At 37.4% G+C, this 14321-nt stretch overlaps 1 protein-coding gene across 1 annotated transcript; it reads left to right on the top strand.

Moving 5' to 3' along the window:
- Positions 1 to 243: 243 nt before the first annotated feature.
- LOC128854976 (uncharacterized) lies at positions 244 to 10758 on the top strand. The gene is made up of 4 exons (XM_054089507.1): positions 244 to 596; positions 657 to 929; positions 3483 to 3528; positions 9824 to 10758. The coding sequence occupies exons 1-4, from the start codon at positions 389 to 391 to the stop codon at positions 10029 to 10031; spliced, it is 735 nt and encodes a 244-aa protein (XP_053945482.1). The 5' UTR covers positions 244 to 388; the 3' UTR covers positions 10032 to 10758.
- The last annotated feature ends 3563 nt before the right edge of the window (positions 10759 to 14321 follow it).

Here is a 14321-nt window from a genome sequence, read left to right as displayed (position 1 = left end):
TATTTATATCCCCGTATATATAATATGTAAATGTAGCGCCCATCAAATCTGTGCGCGCAACTCTAATCTAATTGAATTGAATAATTTAAGAGAAACTCTTAAAATATTCAATAAAACTTAAAAATTTCTTTCTGTCATTCTCACACATCGTCAATGGCACCAGCAGTTGCCTAAAACACCACTCAATTAATTGTATAGACTTGGCCGACAATTCAATAAATCTAGCTAAGTGGCAACGTCATACCAATAGGTTTCTGCAGATGGAAACAATTTGTTTGGATACAAAGCGATATTATATTCGTCTGGGCTCTGATATTCGCTGTTATTGTTTATAAAATCGAAAATTTTAAAAATATTAAATAAAAAACAAATTTTATAACATCGAAAAATGAGATGTGCTGTTCGAAATTGTGGGAGTGACAACGGAGGCAAAACATCGGATTGCAGTTTTTTCACATTCCCAACTGATGAGGCGCTCGCTCAAAAGTGGACACAATTTTGTCGACAAAGTAAGGATATCAACATAACGACTTCCTATATCTGTATGTACCACTTTATAAGGGAAGACTTTGAAAACGGCCTAAAGTATGAAATGGGTAAGACTTCATTTTTTCCTATGAAAATTGTGAAAATGTAAATTTGTTTTTGTGGTTTAGGTTTCAGCAAGAAACTATATCTAAAACGAGACGCTGTGCCAACTATTTATGACCGAAATTTACATACCCCAAAACGTCAACGACTTGAGCAACGAGCACATACAAACATAGTAAAGGAAGAAGAACTACTTCAGGAGCAGGATGAACTAAGCATAACGTCTCAGGATACCACTCCGTACGAAGATGGATCATCGTTAGAGGGTACAGTAATGTATGAATATGAAACGCTGTTCGAAAACCCAGCAGTACTTGGAGGCACAGATCCATTCCAAGGTATTTTAATTAATGAACAATACAAAGAACTTGGGGTGGGCAGCAAGGGTGACAATTAGCGCCTGTGCTTCCCGTAATGGGCACAGAGGGCGTTGCATATATAAAGGCTGTGTTTGAAGCGCCTGACCCACTAATTTTTTTCTATGATAAATCCGGAAAATGTCCCTTGGTCGGGAAAAATCTGTGTCATTCCGGTATCTTAGAATCGGCTCTCACCAACAGTAGATGAAGAGCTCCAGCTACCCCGAGAGACTCGCGTAGCCTTGGCACAATTTCGTTCTGCATATTGTAGCAGGTTTAACTCATACCTATCCAGAATTGACCCCGACATACCAAACATATGTCCAGCATGTGAAGGCACCCCGATACTAACCACAACCCTTCACATGCCCCATCAAACTTGTTTCAGGAAGTGCCATACTTTAAAAAATTTGGAATAAGTTTAAAATCCGTAATGGTAAAAATGAATTATATATGTGTTAACAACAGTGAATTGTTCGATGAAGTTCGGTATGCCAAAAATTATGTAACTGTAGAAAATTAGATGAATGCATGAACAAAGAAAAGTTAACTGAAAATAGATAGGAAGATAGATATACACATTAGAGATAAAAAACATCTCAAACCTAGTCCGATTCACTCCTTGCTTACCTGGATCGAACGCTCCCAGAGAAAGAGTGGGGGCAACATATGAACACCACAAAAGTCTCAATTGAATGTTGGAAAATCACACCATACAAAATCACCATTGTTCGTGAGTTCAGTAACCTCAAAGTGAATAAAATGTTTGTGTATCGCACTATAAAACGTTACAATGATACTGGTAGCATTGCAAAACGCTATGGAGGTGGACCAAAAAAAACCGCAACAACGCCAGAAATGGTTCGGAAAGTGAAGGCTCGACTTGAACGAAATCCACGTCGAAGTGGAAGAAAAATGGCCAAAGAACTGAAAATATCGCAAGACATCATTCAAAGCATATTGAAAAATGAGCTCAAGGTCAAGGCTTACAAGTTCCAAAAAGCACACTTGTCTTTCACCCCAGCAAAAAAAAGTTCGGTGCGAAAGTGCAAAGGGTTTGTTGCGCTTGCACGAACGTGGCGAATTTCCTAACATTGTGTTTTCTAATGATACAAATTTCCCAATTGAGCAGTTTATAAACACTCAACACGATCGTGTTGACTTGACCGAACGCTCATACGAGAATTTGAGCCTACGTATGGCCACTCGAAGCAATTTCCCATCGCAAGTAATGGTTTGGGCCGCAGTGACCGCTGATGAACGCTCTCCAATCGTTTTTATCGAGCCTGGTGTCAAAGTGAATGCGTCTTATTATCGAGAAAATGGTTTAGAAGCTGCTTTAGAGTCGTGGACACGCAAACATTTCGGTCATAGACCATGGACGTTCCAACAGGACTCGGCACCGTCTCATAAAGCTCGTGTGAACCAAGAATGGTTAACAAATCATGTTCCACACTTCATTTCGCCCACACAATGGCTTTCGAATTCGCCAGACGCAAATCCGATGGACTATTCCATCTGGTCAATTTTGGAGAGCCAGGTGAGGACTAAAAAGTATGCCAGTATGGATGCGCTGAAAAAAGGGATTGTACGAGAATGGGCCAAAATACCTCAAGATCACATTCGTGCAGCATGCAACTAATTTTTTGACCGTTTGAAGGCTATAGTCAAGGCAAAAGGTGGTCATATCGAGCTAAAGTGAATATTTGTTAAAAATGTAATCATTTTTGAACAAATTGTCTTTGAAATCAATAAAACCTAATTTCACACAAAAAAGTTATGGTGTTAGGTAACACTTCATATCGTTCACCTTGTATAATCTCACTATATAATACCATTATTAACTTCTTCTTAATTGGTGCTATAACCGCTCACGCTCTTTTGGCCGAGTTTAACTGGTGCCAATTGGACACACCAAGTGAAGCCAAGTCCTTCTCCACCTGATCTATCCAACGCGGAGGAGGTATTCCTCTTCCTCTACTACCACCAGCTGGTACCGTATCAAATACTTTCGGAACCGGGGCGTTTGTATCCATTCGGACGACATAACCCAGCCAACAAAGCCGCTGGATCTTTGTTCGCTGCGTTATGTCTATGTCGCCGTAAAGCTCATACTGAACTATTAACTACAAAGTGCAGTTACAATCAGAATTGCTTAGAATTTAAGGGATTCTTACAGGCTAATGATAATTTATTAAAAAAATGTACTCCTCAGAAAAATATTAATAGGATTTGTTTACGTTTTTCATTGAAATTGGCCATTCTGTTTTCGCCTGTCTTATATCTATTATCGTCACAGTGAGTTGTGAAATATGAAAATTTGGAAACTTTTTAGACATTTCAAAATTCCAAAATCTTGGTAAAAGCTTTCAATTTTTCTAAAACTATCAACATTTAAAAGCCTTACTTCCTGATACATAGATATTTTTATATATTTTTTATCTTTATTTTAAGTTTTGTGCTGTAAATAATCTTTTTACAATAAACTATTACAAAAAAAAATTTAACCATTTACATTTTTATAATTTTCAGAGGTGATGATTAATGTGGAACCAGCGAACTGCTTGAAAACAGAATTGTAAGTAGTTAAATGTGCAATGCATGCATATCGTTGTCATCGTCTAGAAAGATCTTAAAAATAGCAAATAGCACGAAAAGCAATAAAAAAATAAACAAAGAAAGCCTTACTTCAGTGTCTTGCTGCTTTTGGTGTTATTATGTATTCCAACACAGATTAAAAAAAATGATGTTTGGTGTCTTTCTAAGTGACAAAAAGATATTTCAGACGATTGATAACGGCTTCTACAATACTTACTTAGTTATAATTTTTAATGTAGTACTAGTACTTTGTACTGAAAGTGCAAATTTGTATTCATACATAAATGAAAAAAATTTTGTGCACTCAAATTCTTAACCGAACTCTTAACCAATCAGTAACTTTCCTGGACAAAAGTGACTTAAATTTATAATCATCACATACCATATATAAATTTATAATATATTATTTAATTTATTTGGAAGTTTTGCAGTCAACAAAACAATAACTTAATTTTACAACTCAAACATAAAGTGGGACAGTAAATAAAATATGGAAATACAGGAGAATTGATGAATTAATATTTTGTGCAGTATCGCTTTGCACTAATTACTGCTTGAAGACGGTGTTGCATTGGGTCTACTAGAGTTTGGGTGACATCTTTGGAATATTTTCCCATATCTCTTCAATCGCTGATTTTAGGGAATTTGTATCACTAATGTGCTGTTTGCGCAATTCGCTTTCAATGTGGGCCTACAAGTGCTCAAAGAAATTGAGATCTGAGCTCTGAGCAGGATGGGACACAATTTTTTTTACATTGGTAACATTTAAGTTAATTTTGGAAACTCTTTCATTACCACTTTTTCTAAGAGAAGAATGATTTTCATTATTTTTTTTCAATATATGTATTTCTACTTAGGTTTTTCAAAATCTCCGCGATTTTACGCACATTTTTCCCTTCGGAATAGTATTTCACCATAAGTTCTTTTAAATCACTCGATGTTTGGTTATTCATCTTCATTCTTAAAAACTTGAAACGTCAATGGGAGAAATGTGAAAAATGTGAAATCAGTTATAAAAAAATAAAGGAATACCCATAGTCTACTAAAATATGCTAAACATTTAGGGTGTCCCACTTCTTGTTAGACTTAGAAAAATGTTTACTATTGAGGTTATTACTTAAATAAACGGAGTTAGTTTAATATTAAAAAATGCAATTATGCATATTGGATACTAAAAATGAGGCATATTCAACGCAAATGATTTCTTAAAAATCTGTAAATAATTTCTTTATTTATATATATGTATAAATTTGAATTTTTTGAATATTAGTGCCCCAGTTTTTTTGGTTCACTGTAAGAACTAAATCCCCCTTAAATCATTTTAAAGATCTTATTCAAATATATATACAAATATGCGTCCCCACTACAGTCGGTTCTGCTTAGCAGGAACCACCCGGATTTATATCCGGCCAAGGGCTGTCACTTCAGCAGCATTCCCCGTACATGTATAGAAAATGTTCATGCTGCTACAACAAATGTTATACATAAAGTCCTATTTGAACACACTTAAAAAAAATGGATCAATATTAATCAGAATTTTCTTGTAATATTGCAACCAATAGGCTTAAGAAATAAGAAACTACTCTGAACTATTGGGTTGGCAACTAAGTAATTTCGGATTTTTTTAGAAAATCAAATAAAAATTTTTCATAGAACTAAATAACTATTCTGTAATGAATTGCCCATTTTAATCAATGATCTTTTGCCATCTCAAGCAGCATCATAATCCCACGTTCATAAAACTTCTGGTTTTTATTGGGAAATAACTGAACACAGGTACGATTTGGTATCATCATCATTATTGAAATTTTTATAATACCATTCAAAGAGTTTTCAGATGGTGCAAAGTCAGGATTATATGGTGGATGTGTCAAAACATCCCAACAAGCTTTGCATTATTTAATTTCGTTAGTTCAATGTAGACATCAGAATTGATCGTTCGGTTAGGTGGTAAGAGTTCAAAGTAGACAATTCCTTTGTAATCCCACCAAACTGCTAACAAATATAAGTTCAGTGAATATCAGCTTTGGATGTTATTTGAGTTGGTTCACCTGGCCTGCTCCACGATCTTTTCCACTTGATATTGTTGTAAACAACTCATTTTTCATCGCCAGTTATCAGTCGTTTTAAAAATGGATCATTTTCATTACCTTTTTTTAGCAAATCGCAGCTGTTAATGCGTTGTGTTAAATGCGTTTCTTTTATTTCGTGAGGAACCCATGTATCGAGTTTTGGAACATAGCCAAGTTGTTTTAAATTATTTTCAATATATAGTATGTATGTGATACATGAAACTTCTCTGCAATCTCACGTGTTGTACTGTTAGGGCGTCATCAACTTCAACTGGACGGCCCAGAGCGTTTTTCATATTTGAGTGAAAAGTCACCAGAATGAAATTTGGCAAAACAATTTTGACACTGCCGTTCTTTTAAGGTTTTGTCACCATAAACAGCACATAACTTTTTATGAGCTTGCGACGCGGTTTTCCCTTTCCGGAAATAAAAAAGCAAAATATGAGGAAATTGTTCCTCTTGATTTTCCATTTTTTAATGTGCGCCAAACGAAAACTTCTAAAACGATAAAAAAACTTTTTTACTAATTGATATCTATCAAATAACAAAATGTGTTTTATATTTGTACTACGTCTGCAAACCTAAATATACAACTGAAGCCATCTATGAGTGAAATCAGCAATTACTTAGTCGCCAACCCAATATTTACGAGGTGACCAGATTTTGCTTACTCTAGTAAGCGACGGCCGTGCCGCGTGACTACCATTCGGAATTCAGAGAGAACGTAGGTTCGAATCTCGGTGAAACACCAAAATTAAAATGTTTTTTCTAATAGCGGTCGCTCCTTGGCAGGCAATGGCAAACCTCCGAGTGTATTTCCGTCATGAAAAAGCTCCTCATAAAAATATCTGCTGTTCGGAGTCGACTTGAAACTATAGGTCTCTCCATTTGTGGAACAACATCAAGACGCGCACCACAAATAGGAGGAGAAACTCGGCGAAATACCCAAAAATGGTATACGCGTCAATTATATAGTATATAATAAATACGAGGTGTATAAAGTATCGCGAATTTTGAATTTTTTTGTGGCGATATGTTAGTACTCATGTCTCTCACTCATGCCGACTAGTTCGGCTATTTTGAATGATCAGTTAATTGTTGACAGCTGCTTTGCGTGCACGTGTTTCGGCTCGTCTTCGATTTTTACGTATTCAAAAAGATGGATTATAGAACCTGTATCAAATTTTGTGTAAAAAACGAAATTAAGTGCGCGGATGCATTCCGAATGTTGACTGTGTCATACGGAGAAGCTACTTTGGACTAAAGCAACGTTTATCGGTGGTACAAAATGTTCTTCGAAGACCGAGATGATGTGAACGACGAAAAGCGTGCCGGACGCCCGAGCACTTCAACAACAGACGATAAAATTGATGAAGTGAAGAAAATGGTTTTGGCCAATCGTCGAATCGCCGTTAGAGAAGTTGCTGAGGACCTAGACATATCGATTTTTTTCAATGATTTGGGCATGAGGCGGGTCGTCGCAAAATTCGTACCAAAACTGCTCAATTTCGACCAAAAGCAACATCGCATGAACATGGCTAATGAGATGTTGGGCTCTGTCCGCGACGACCCAAATTTGCTCCAGAGTGTCATAACTGATGGCGAATGGTGGGTTTATGGTAATGACGTGGAAGACAAAGCTCAATCATCTCAATAGAAGCTGCCGCACGAACCAAGACCGAAAAAAAGCGCGCCAAGTTCGGTCGAATGTAAAAGTTTTGCTTACAGGGGTGTTGTGCATCATGAGTTCTTGCCACAGGCAAGTTATGCGCAATGTGCGCGAAGCAATTCGCCAGAAACGCCCGGATTTGTGGAAGAACAAAAATTGGCTTTTGCTTCACGATAACGCCCCTGCTCACACATCGTTGCTTGTGCGCGACTTTTTGGCCTAAAACAACACACTAATGATGCCATAGCCACCGTATTCCCCAGATCTGGCCGATCTGCCCCCCCTGTGACTTTTTCTTGTTCCTGAAACTGAAGAGAACAATGAAAGGACGACGCTACGGTACGATTGACGAGATAAAGACGGCATCGAAGAAGGAGCTTAACAAAAAAAAGTTATTTTTTGAAGTGCTTCGAAGATTGGAAAAACGCATGGCACAAGTGCATAATATCTCATGGGATTACTTTGAAGGGGACGAAATAGATATTAATGAATAAATAAATAATTTTTGAAAAAACACAAAATTCGCGATACTTTTTGAACACACCTCGTATATAGTAAAGCACACTGCCTACGACGCTTAAATGTTCGTTACTGTTGTTGTTACTAAGCCCAGTCTAGATGCCATGTATTGGCAATCAAAGGAAATGTGTCTGATTGAGTCGAACAAAAGGAAAACAGTTGTAAGATGAGGTGGCTTTACGAAGCAAGTAAAGAGGTTTATCATAAACTGGATATTGTTCACCCGGTATTCAGTTTTAAGTTACCAAATCGGCCTGGATTTATTTACGACCAAGGACTGTTACTTCAGCAGCATTCATAAAAAGAAAGTTGTTTGCTGCTACTACAACTCAATGAGTGCAGTTCAACTCTGCTGTGAGTTGTTGCTCTGGTGGTAGAACGTTTAAAAGTGGAGATTAGTGGATACCGATAGTTGTTTATGGGTTACCGAAACGATCCGGATTTATATTCGACCAAGAACTTTCATCACTATTTCAGGGTTTGCATAAATTTAGATATTTGGATGAAAATCTTAATTTCTCACAGTGTAGTTTTGCGTAGTGTAATATCCAAATCTTTGTCAGGATTTGTGTAAAAAGTATTCGGGTAAAAGAATTTGATTACCGTCGATAAAGCAATGCTGGCTGAATATTTTTATTTGAGCTCACGAAATAAAAATAGGAACAGTAAATATTTGGAGGCCACTAAAACAGTTTAATTTATATTTTCAATTGCGAAATGACATTTTTGAGTTATTTATCCTGAATTGTAAAGGCGTACTGATATTTCTCTCTTCGATTATAGCCATCAAGATAAGTAGGTAGTTAAATGGTTGAAGTACTACTTGATACCATTATGAGATCTCCAGCAGGCAGATATCTACAGCCAGTCAGAGCTGTTAATGCAACGGAGCAGATTGGTGGGATTTAGGTTGGCGCACTGCTCCAGGCTTTCGAAGAAAGGAGCACCCAGTGACCTTAATCGACCAGCTGCCAAATCGGGACATCTACAGAGAAAGTGCTCAAGAGTCTCCTTCTCTAAAAGGTCGTCACAACTTCTACAATGGGGGTTAAATGGTGAACCTAGCTTTTTCGCGTGTGTGCCGATCGTCCAATGACCGGTAAACACAGCTACGAGTTTGGAAATTGAATGGCGTGAAGTCCCCAGGACTTTCTGAGTCCTAGGTCTATTGTACTAGGGCCACAGGGTTTTCAAAATAGCGCATGAAACAATGGACCTGCATCTTTTTTGCGCTTTCCTGAGAAATTGCAAACTCACTTTAACAATAGTCAGGGGGATGCCGATAACCGGGTAGGATATCTCTGAGACCACTTCAGTCCCCTTGCTGGCAAGCTCGTCAGCAATTTCATTTCCCAGTTATCAAACAGTTAACTAATCAAATCTTTTAGACATCATAGGGAGGAAAACGAGCGGGTCATATTTGCAAGTTAAAGATTTCGTTAGTTTACCAGAATTCATACTTATGTATACTCGTAAATGTGAAGGTACACTCAATAATACTTCCTTTGGTTAGTGAACTGTCGTTTGAGATAGGATTAATGGAATTCAGACAAAAATCCCTTGGAAGTTAAAATAACGTTCATCTTCAAATATGATTACGCTACCAAAAGGTATTTTAAGAAAAGGTTATATCAGAACAAAACAATTTAAATAGCACAACAACAACAACGCTTTGTTTTGTGTTTTTCGTTTCCAATACATAAAATTTCTTTATAAACATTGTTTTTTTTTTTTTCATTTCAACCTCGATAAATACATAAGTATTGGCTGCAAAAAAAAAAAGAAAATTAATAATAATAATAAGCCATATTATGAACTTCAATTACCATTTTTATTGTGAAGAGACATGCAATAAACTATTTATATTTCTCTCTCGTATTTTTTGGGTTGAGCATTTTTTACACTAATATTTTCATGTAACATTTTGCACATGACATAGACAAATCATGAGGAATGCGATTCTGAATCGTTCATATATGAGTATTTATGAATTTAAAACTGTTCTTTATTTACAGAGAAAACCTACATCGAGAAAACTTAAAACTGCGTGAGGAAAATCGCAAATATCGCCGATTATTTACCGCACTGGAACGTGATTATAAAAAACAGGCAGAAGAGTATACAACCAATTTAAAAGTCCTAGAAGATAGAGCATTGAAAGCGGAAAATCAGTGCAAAAATATGGAAAGTAGACTGAAAAAGATACTGAAAAAGCCAGATTGACAAGCTTAAATACGGCCCCCATATCTACATATATTATATAAGTATAGGGTTATTCAATAGGTGCGCTTCAACTTTTTTCCGATAGAGAGGGCGAACGACGCAAAATTTTTATTTTTCGCTTGTCATTTGCAAACTTCATTAGTATACATTTCATCATGGAACGCTATACACTTGAGCAACGATTGCAAATTGTGCAAATTTTTTATGAAAATAATCGTTCTGTTGCTGCTACTTTAAGAGCATTACGGCCATTTTACGGTCCATTCAACAAGCCGTCCCGTTTTGGGGTTATGTGAAGTCATTGGTCTACAGTAACAAGCCGGCGACGATTTGTGAGCTCAGAGCCAATATTGAACGCAAAATTGCTAGAATTTCGGCCGATTTATGCAAAAGAGTGATCGAAAATTAGGTTCAACGATTGGACTTCGTAAAACGTTCACGCGGTGGTCATGCAAAAGAAATCGAATTTCATACTTAAATGTATATGTTCAAACTCGATAATAAAAAAAAAAATAGTTAAAAAAGTCAAACCGTTTGTGTTGTATTCAAAAAAGTTCAAAAGTTGAAGCGTTCTTACTGAAAAGCCCTATATATACATATTTACAAAATTTGCAAAATGCTGCGTTGTAAAGATTAGCTACTCCACATGGTATACGTCCCATGAAGGAGGGTGTACTTTATAAAAACTGTAATGTTTGACTTAACAAATAAACATTTTAACATTCAACCCGATCTTCAATAAAAGTATGTTCTTAGTACAAAAAATAGTTTGTTTTCTCTAACCATTTCATTAAAGTTTTCACCTATGCACTATCCCACAAATGTATGTAATGTCATATTAAATTTAGTTATTGAAAAGTTTCGAGAGAGTCTTGGTGAACTTTGGAGCACGGATTAGTGACTCCTTTGGTTGTGTTTGGTAAAGTTCTAGGCGAGAGACCCCATCTTTTGCCAATGGCGACCCTGCAACCATACAAGGAGATTGTGCCCTCCTTATCCTCTCCTCAATGTTGGGCCTCTTCGCTAGCTTACTGTCGAAGATCTACATATTTCACGATGTCGGAGCGCCCCATATTGAAGAGAAGTGAGCTCTGGGTATTTTATATTCCCTCGTGAATAGGACGAACTGCGTCTTGAGAGGATTTACCAATAGGTCGTAACTAACAACTGCGTTTAGATAACCCTGTGCAAATCGTATTTAGAGTATCCACAAACTTTCTTTTAACAGTAAATGTCACGTCAGCCATGTAAGCGATTACCCTGTAGCAGGAAATTTTTGAATACGTTTAGTTCGACTAAATAAGGGGTTTTGAGCAGGTTTCCAAATAAATGCAAGGTGTCCGGTGGCGCAATTAGAAATGGAAAGCTAAATTAAAAAATTATTTATTATTGATAAAAGTTTAGTTCAAAACTATTACGCAGAAGGCAAGTGCGGGCTTTATTTGTATTTTTTTAACTATGCTCTCTAAATGTTGACCGTTACGTCGGTTACACTTTTGGAATCTGGCCTCCGCACTCCGTACTACTCGCTGATTTAAGTGCAAACCCGAGAAAAACTGAACTGATACTATTCACCAAGAAAACCAAGGTACCAAACTTTAATCCCCCAAAACTAAACGGCGTTAATCTCACGCTAACCCATCAGGCAAAATTCCTAGGTGTTATCCAAACTTTAATCCCCCAAAACTAAACGGCGTTGATCTCACGCTAACCCATCAGGCAAAATTCCTAGGTGTTATCCTAGACCCCAAACTCAGCTGGAATTCCAACGTAGAGTACAGGGTAAAGAAAGCGAATATAGCATTTTACACGTGTAAGAGAATGTTGGGTAAAAAATGGGGTCTCCAACCAAAATATCCAATTGGTCCTACACAGCCATTGTAAGGCCAATACTAACATATGCGGCACTAGTTTGGTGGCTGCAACAGAAAAGAAATACAACAAAACTAAGCTGCACAAGATACAAAAAACAGCGTGTATCTTAACAACAGGAACGCCTAGCACCTGTCCTACTGAAGCGCTCAATGATTTACACATTAAAACAATCGTTACTTGCAGTGTTGAGAGGCTCAGAGACATAGGAAGCTGGACAACATGGTCGTACGGTCACAGTAAGATCCTCCTACAGGAACCCTCGCTGCTCAAAAACAGATCAGACTACACAGTCCTCGACCTTAACTTCAAGAAAGATTTTACGGTACGTTTTCCTCCGAGAGCCGAACGAAGCAAAGGGAAGGTGATTGGAAGATAAGATATCGAAATATATACCGACGGTTCTAAGATGAACTGTGGTGTGGGAGCTGGCTTCCATTCGGAGCCACTCCACCTATCTCAGTCAATCCGATTTCCTGACTATGCCAGCGTGTTCCAGGCAGAACTTTTAGCAATCAGAGAAGCATGCAAATCACTAAAACTCTACAAGGAAGTTGGTGCAAGAGTAGCTATCTTCTCAGGCAGTCAAGCAGCTATCGAGGCCTTAGACTCCAACTCCATTTCGTCCAAACTAGTCTTACAGTGTAGAGGGGAGCTAGAATTGCTTAGTCATTGGCTTGAAATTACTCCGGTCATAGGAACATACGGGGTAATAAGATAGCGGATGAGCTAGCAAGAAAAGGCTCGACACTAGACTTATCAGAGGCGGTGACAGTCTCCACCCCACTGAACACAATAAAAGCATTCATTGCTTTCATGGATCTGACTTGGAAACAACAACAACTCGCTGGTGAAGTAATGTCGGAATGTCTTTAACCTCACGAACGATATTTTTTTTTTTGTTCAGATGGTCCGCTTCTCAGTTTATTAGGGAAGAAATTACGCAGTATCACCATGATCACTCTGGTCGGGTGGGGCGTGGCGCAATCTTGCTAAAGTCTTGTGTGTCCTCGACGATTTAAAAAAAAATGATGAAATTATTCCACTATTTGACAATGCGCACCAAACGATCGCTTTGGGACTGTGAAGTGGCTGTTATGTTATGATAGCGGGCTCTGACCAATAACAGATATTTCACCTACGAAAATGCTCAAACATTGTCTGCCAGAGATTGTTAGCCAAATTGTAATCATTAGGCTTAAGTGCTTGCAGGATTTGAATTTGGAGGGGTGAAGTCTTATATCCTCAATATTTCATGCACAATAGTTTTTGGAAGTCCTGCACACTGCGGCATCGTGACTAAATAACCCGCACGAATAACGAAGCTAACGTTCAACGGTTTGGCAGAAACTTTAAATTTAAAACCTAATTCTGTCACCGGATACCCTGTATATCATATTCGAAATTTGATTCATCGAAAAGTGTGTATAATATTATAATTTAAGTGTATAGTCAAAAAATAGCAACGACACCAGAAATCGTAGAAAAAATACTGAATATTGGAAAATCGTCGAGTGACTGAAAGAGATTTATTAGAAGCCCTAAACATCTCATTGGGCAAGGTAACAATATTTTGACTGAAGTATTGGGTTTCAGAGAGCTTGTGTGCACGATGGGTGCCGCAACCCCTAACAATGGAACAAAAACACATTCGAATTTGACTTTCTCAGCAACATGTAGAGCGTTTTCGAAAGCATAAAGTGGACTTTTTGCGTCGATTCTCCTCTATGGATGAGCCTTGGATCTATCACCGTGGTCCTAAATCAAAGCAAGAGGCTTAAAAGTGGTGTGAAGGTGGTTCTTCGGCTCCGAAATAAGTTCGTATCCCGAAATCGGCCAATCGGAATTTTTGTGTGGATTACTTGCAGACTGACTAAATTCTGAACATTATTGTAGCCTTTTAGACTAGCTGAACAAAAAAATCGTGAAAAAAGATTCAGTTTCCAAAGTCTCCAAAAGAAACAAATTATTTCTCATCAGGACAATGCATCGTGTCACAAAAGCATTTTAACAATGGCTAAAATCCATGAATTCGAATTTTCGGAGCATCCACGATAAGGTCACAACAGCTGTGGAAGCGGGATGGCAGAATATCCCTAGCTTGATAGGTTTTAGAGATATATTGATTTTCATATTTTGATTTATGTGTCAGATGTCCTGCCTCCTATATATCGGGGTTAACATAACTGTACTAAAGGAAGTTATTTCTTTCAAATCGGTGGATTTTTAATTGAAATCGGGGGAACTGTAAACTCAAAAATGGGATTAAATATTTCAGTGTGGCGTTCTTATATAATGAAGAATTGATGAATAATATTATAAAAAAGCAAATACCTTAATATACTCGGGGAGGCTATAAAATGCTGACATGAGTGGAATTCCAAAATTGAGAGAAATCCTAAGTATGCTAACTTATAA

The sequence above is a fragment of the Anastrepha ludens genome, chromosome 2 (genome assembly GCF_028408465.1).
Source record: "Anastrepha ludens isolate Willacy chromosome 2, idAnaLude1.1, whole genome shotgun sequence".
NCBI lineage: Eukaryota > Metazoa > Arthropoda > Insecta > Diptera > Tephritidae > Anastrepha > Anastrepha ludens.
Note: the sequence above shows the minus strand (reverse complement) of the source record. Positions and strands in the feature narration are given on the sequence as shown.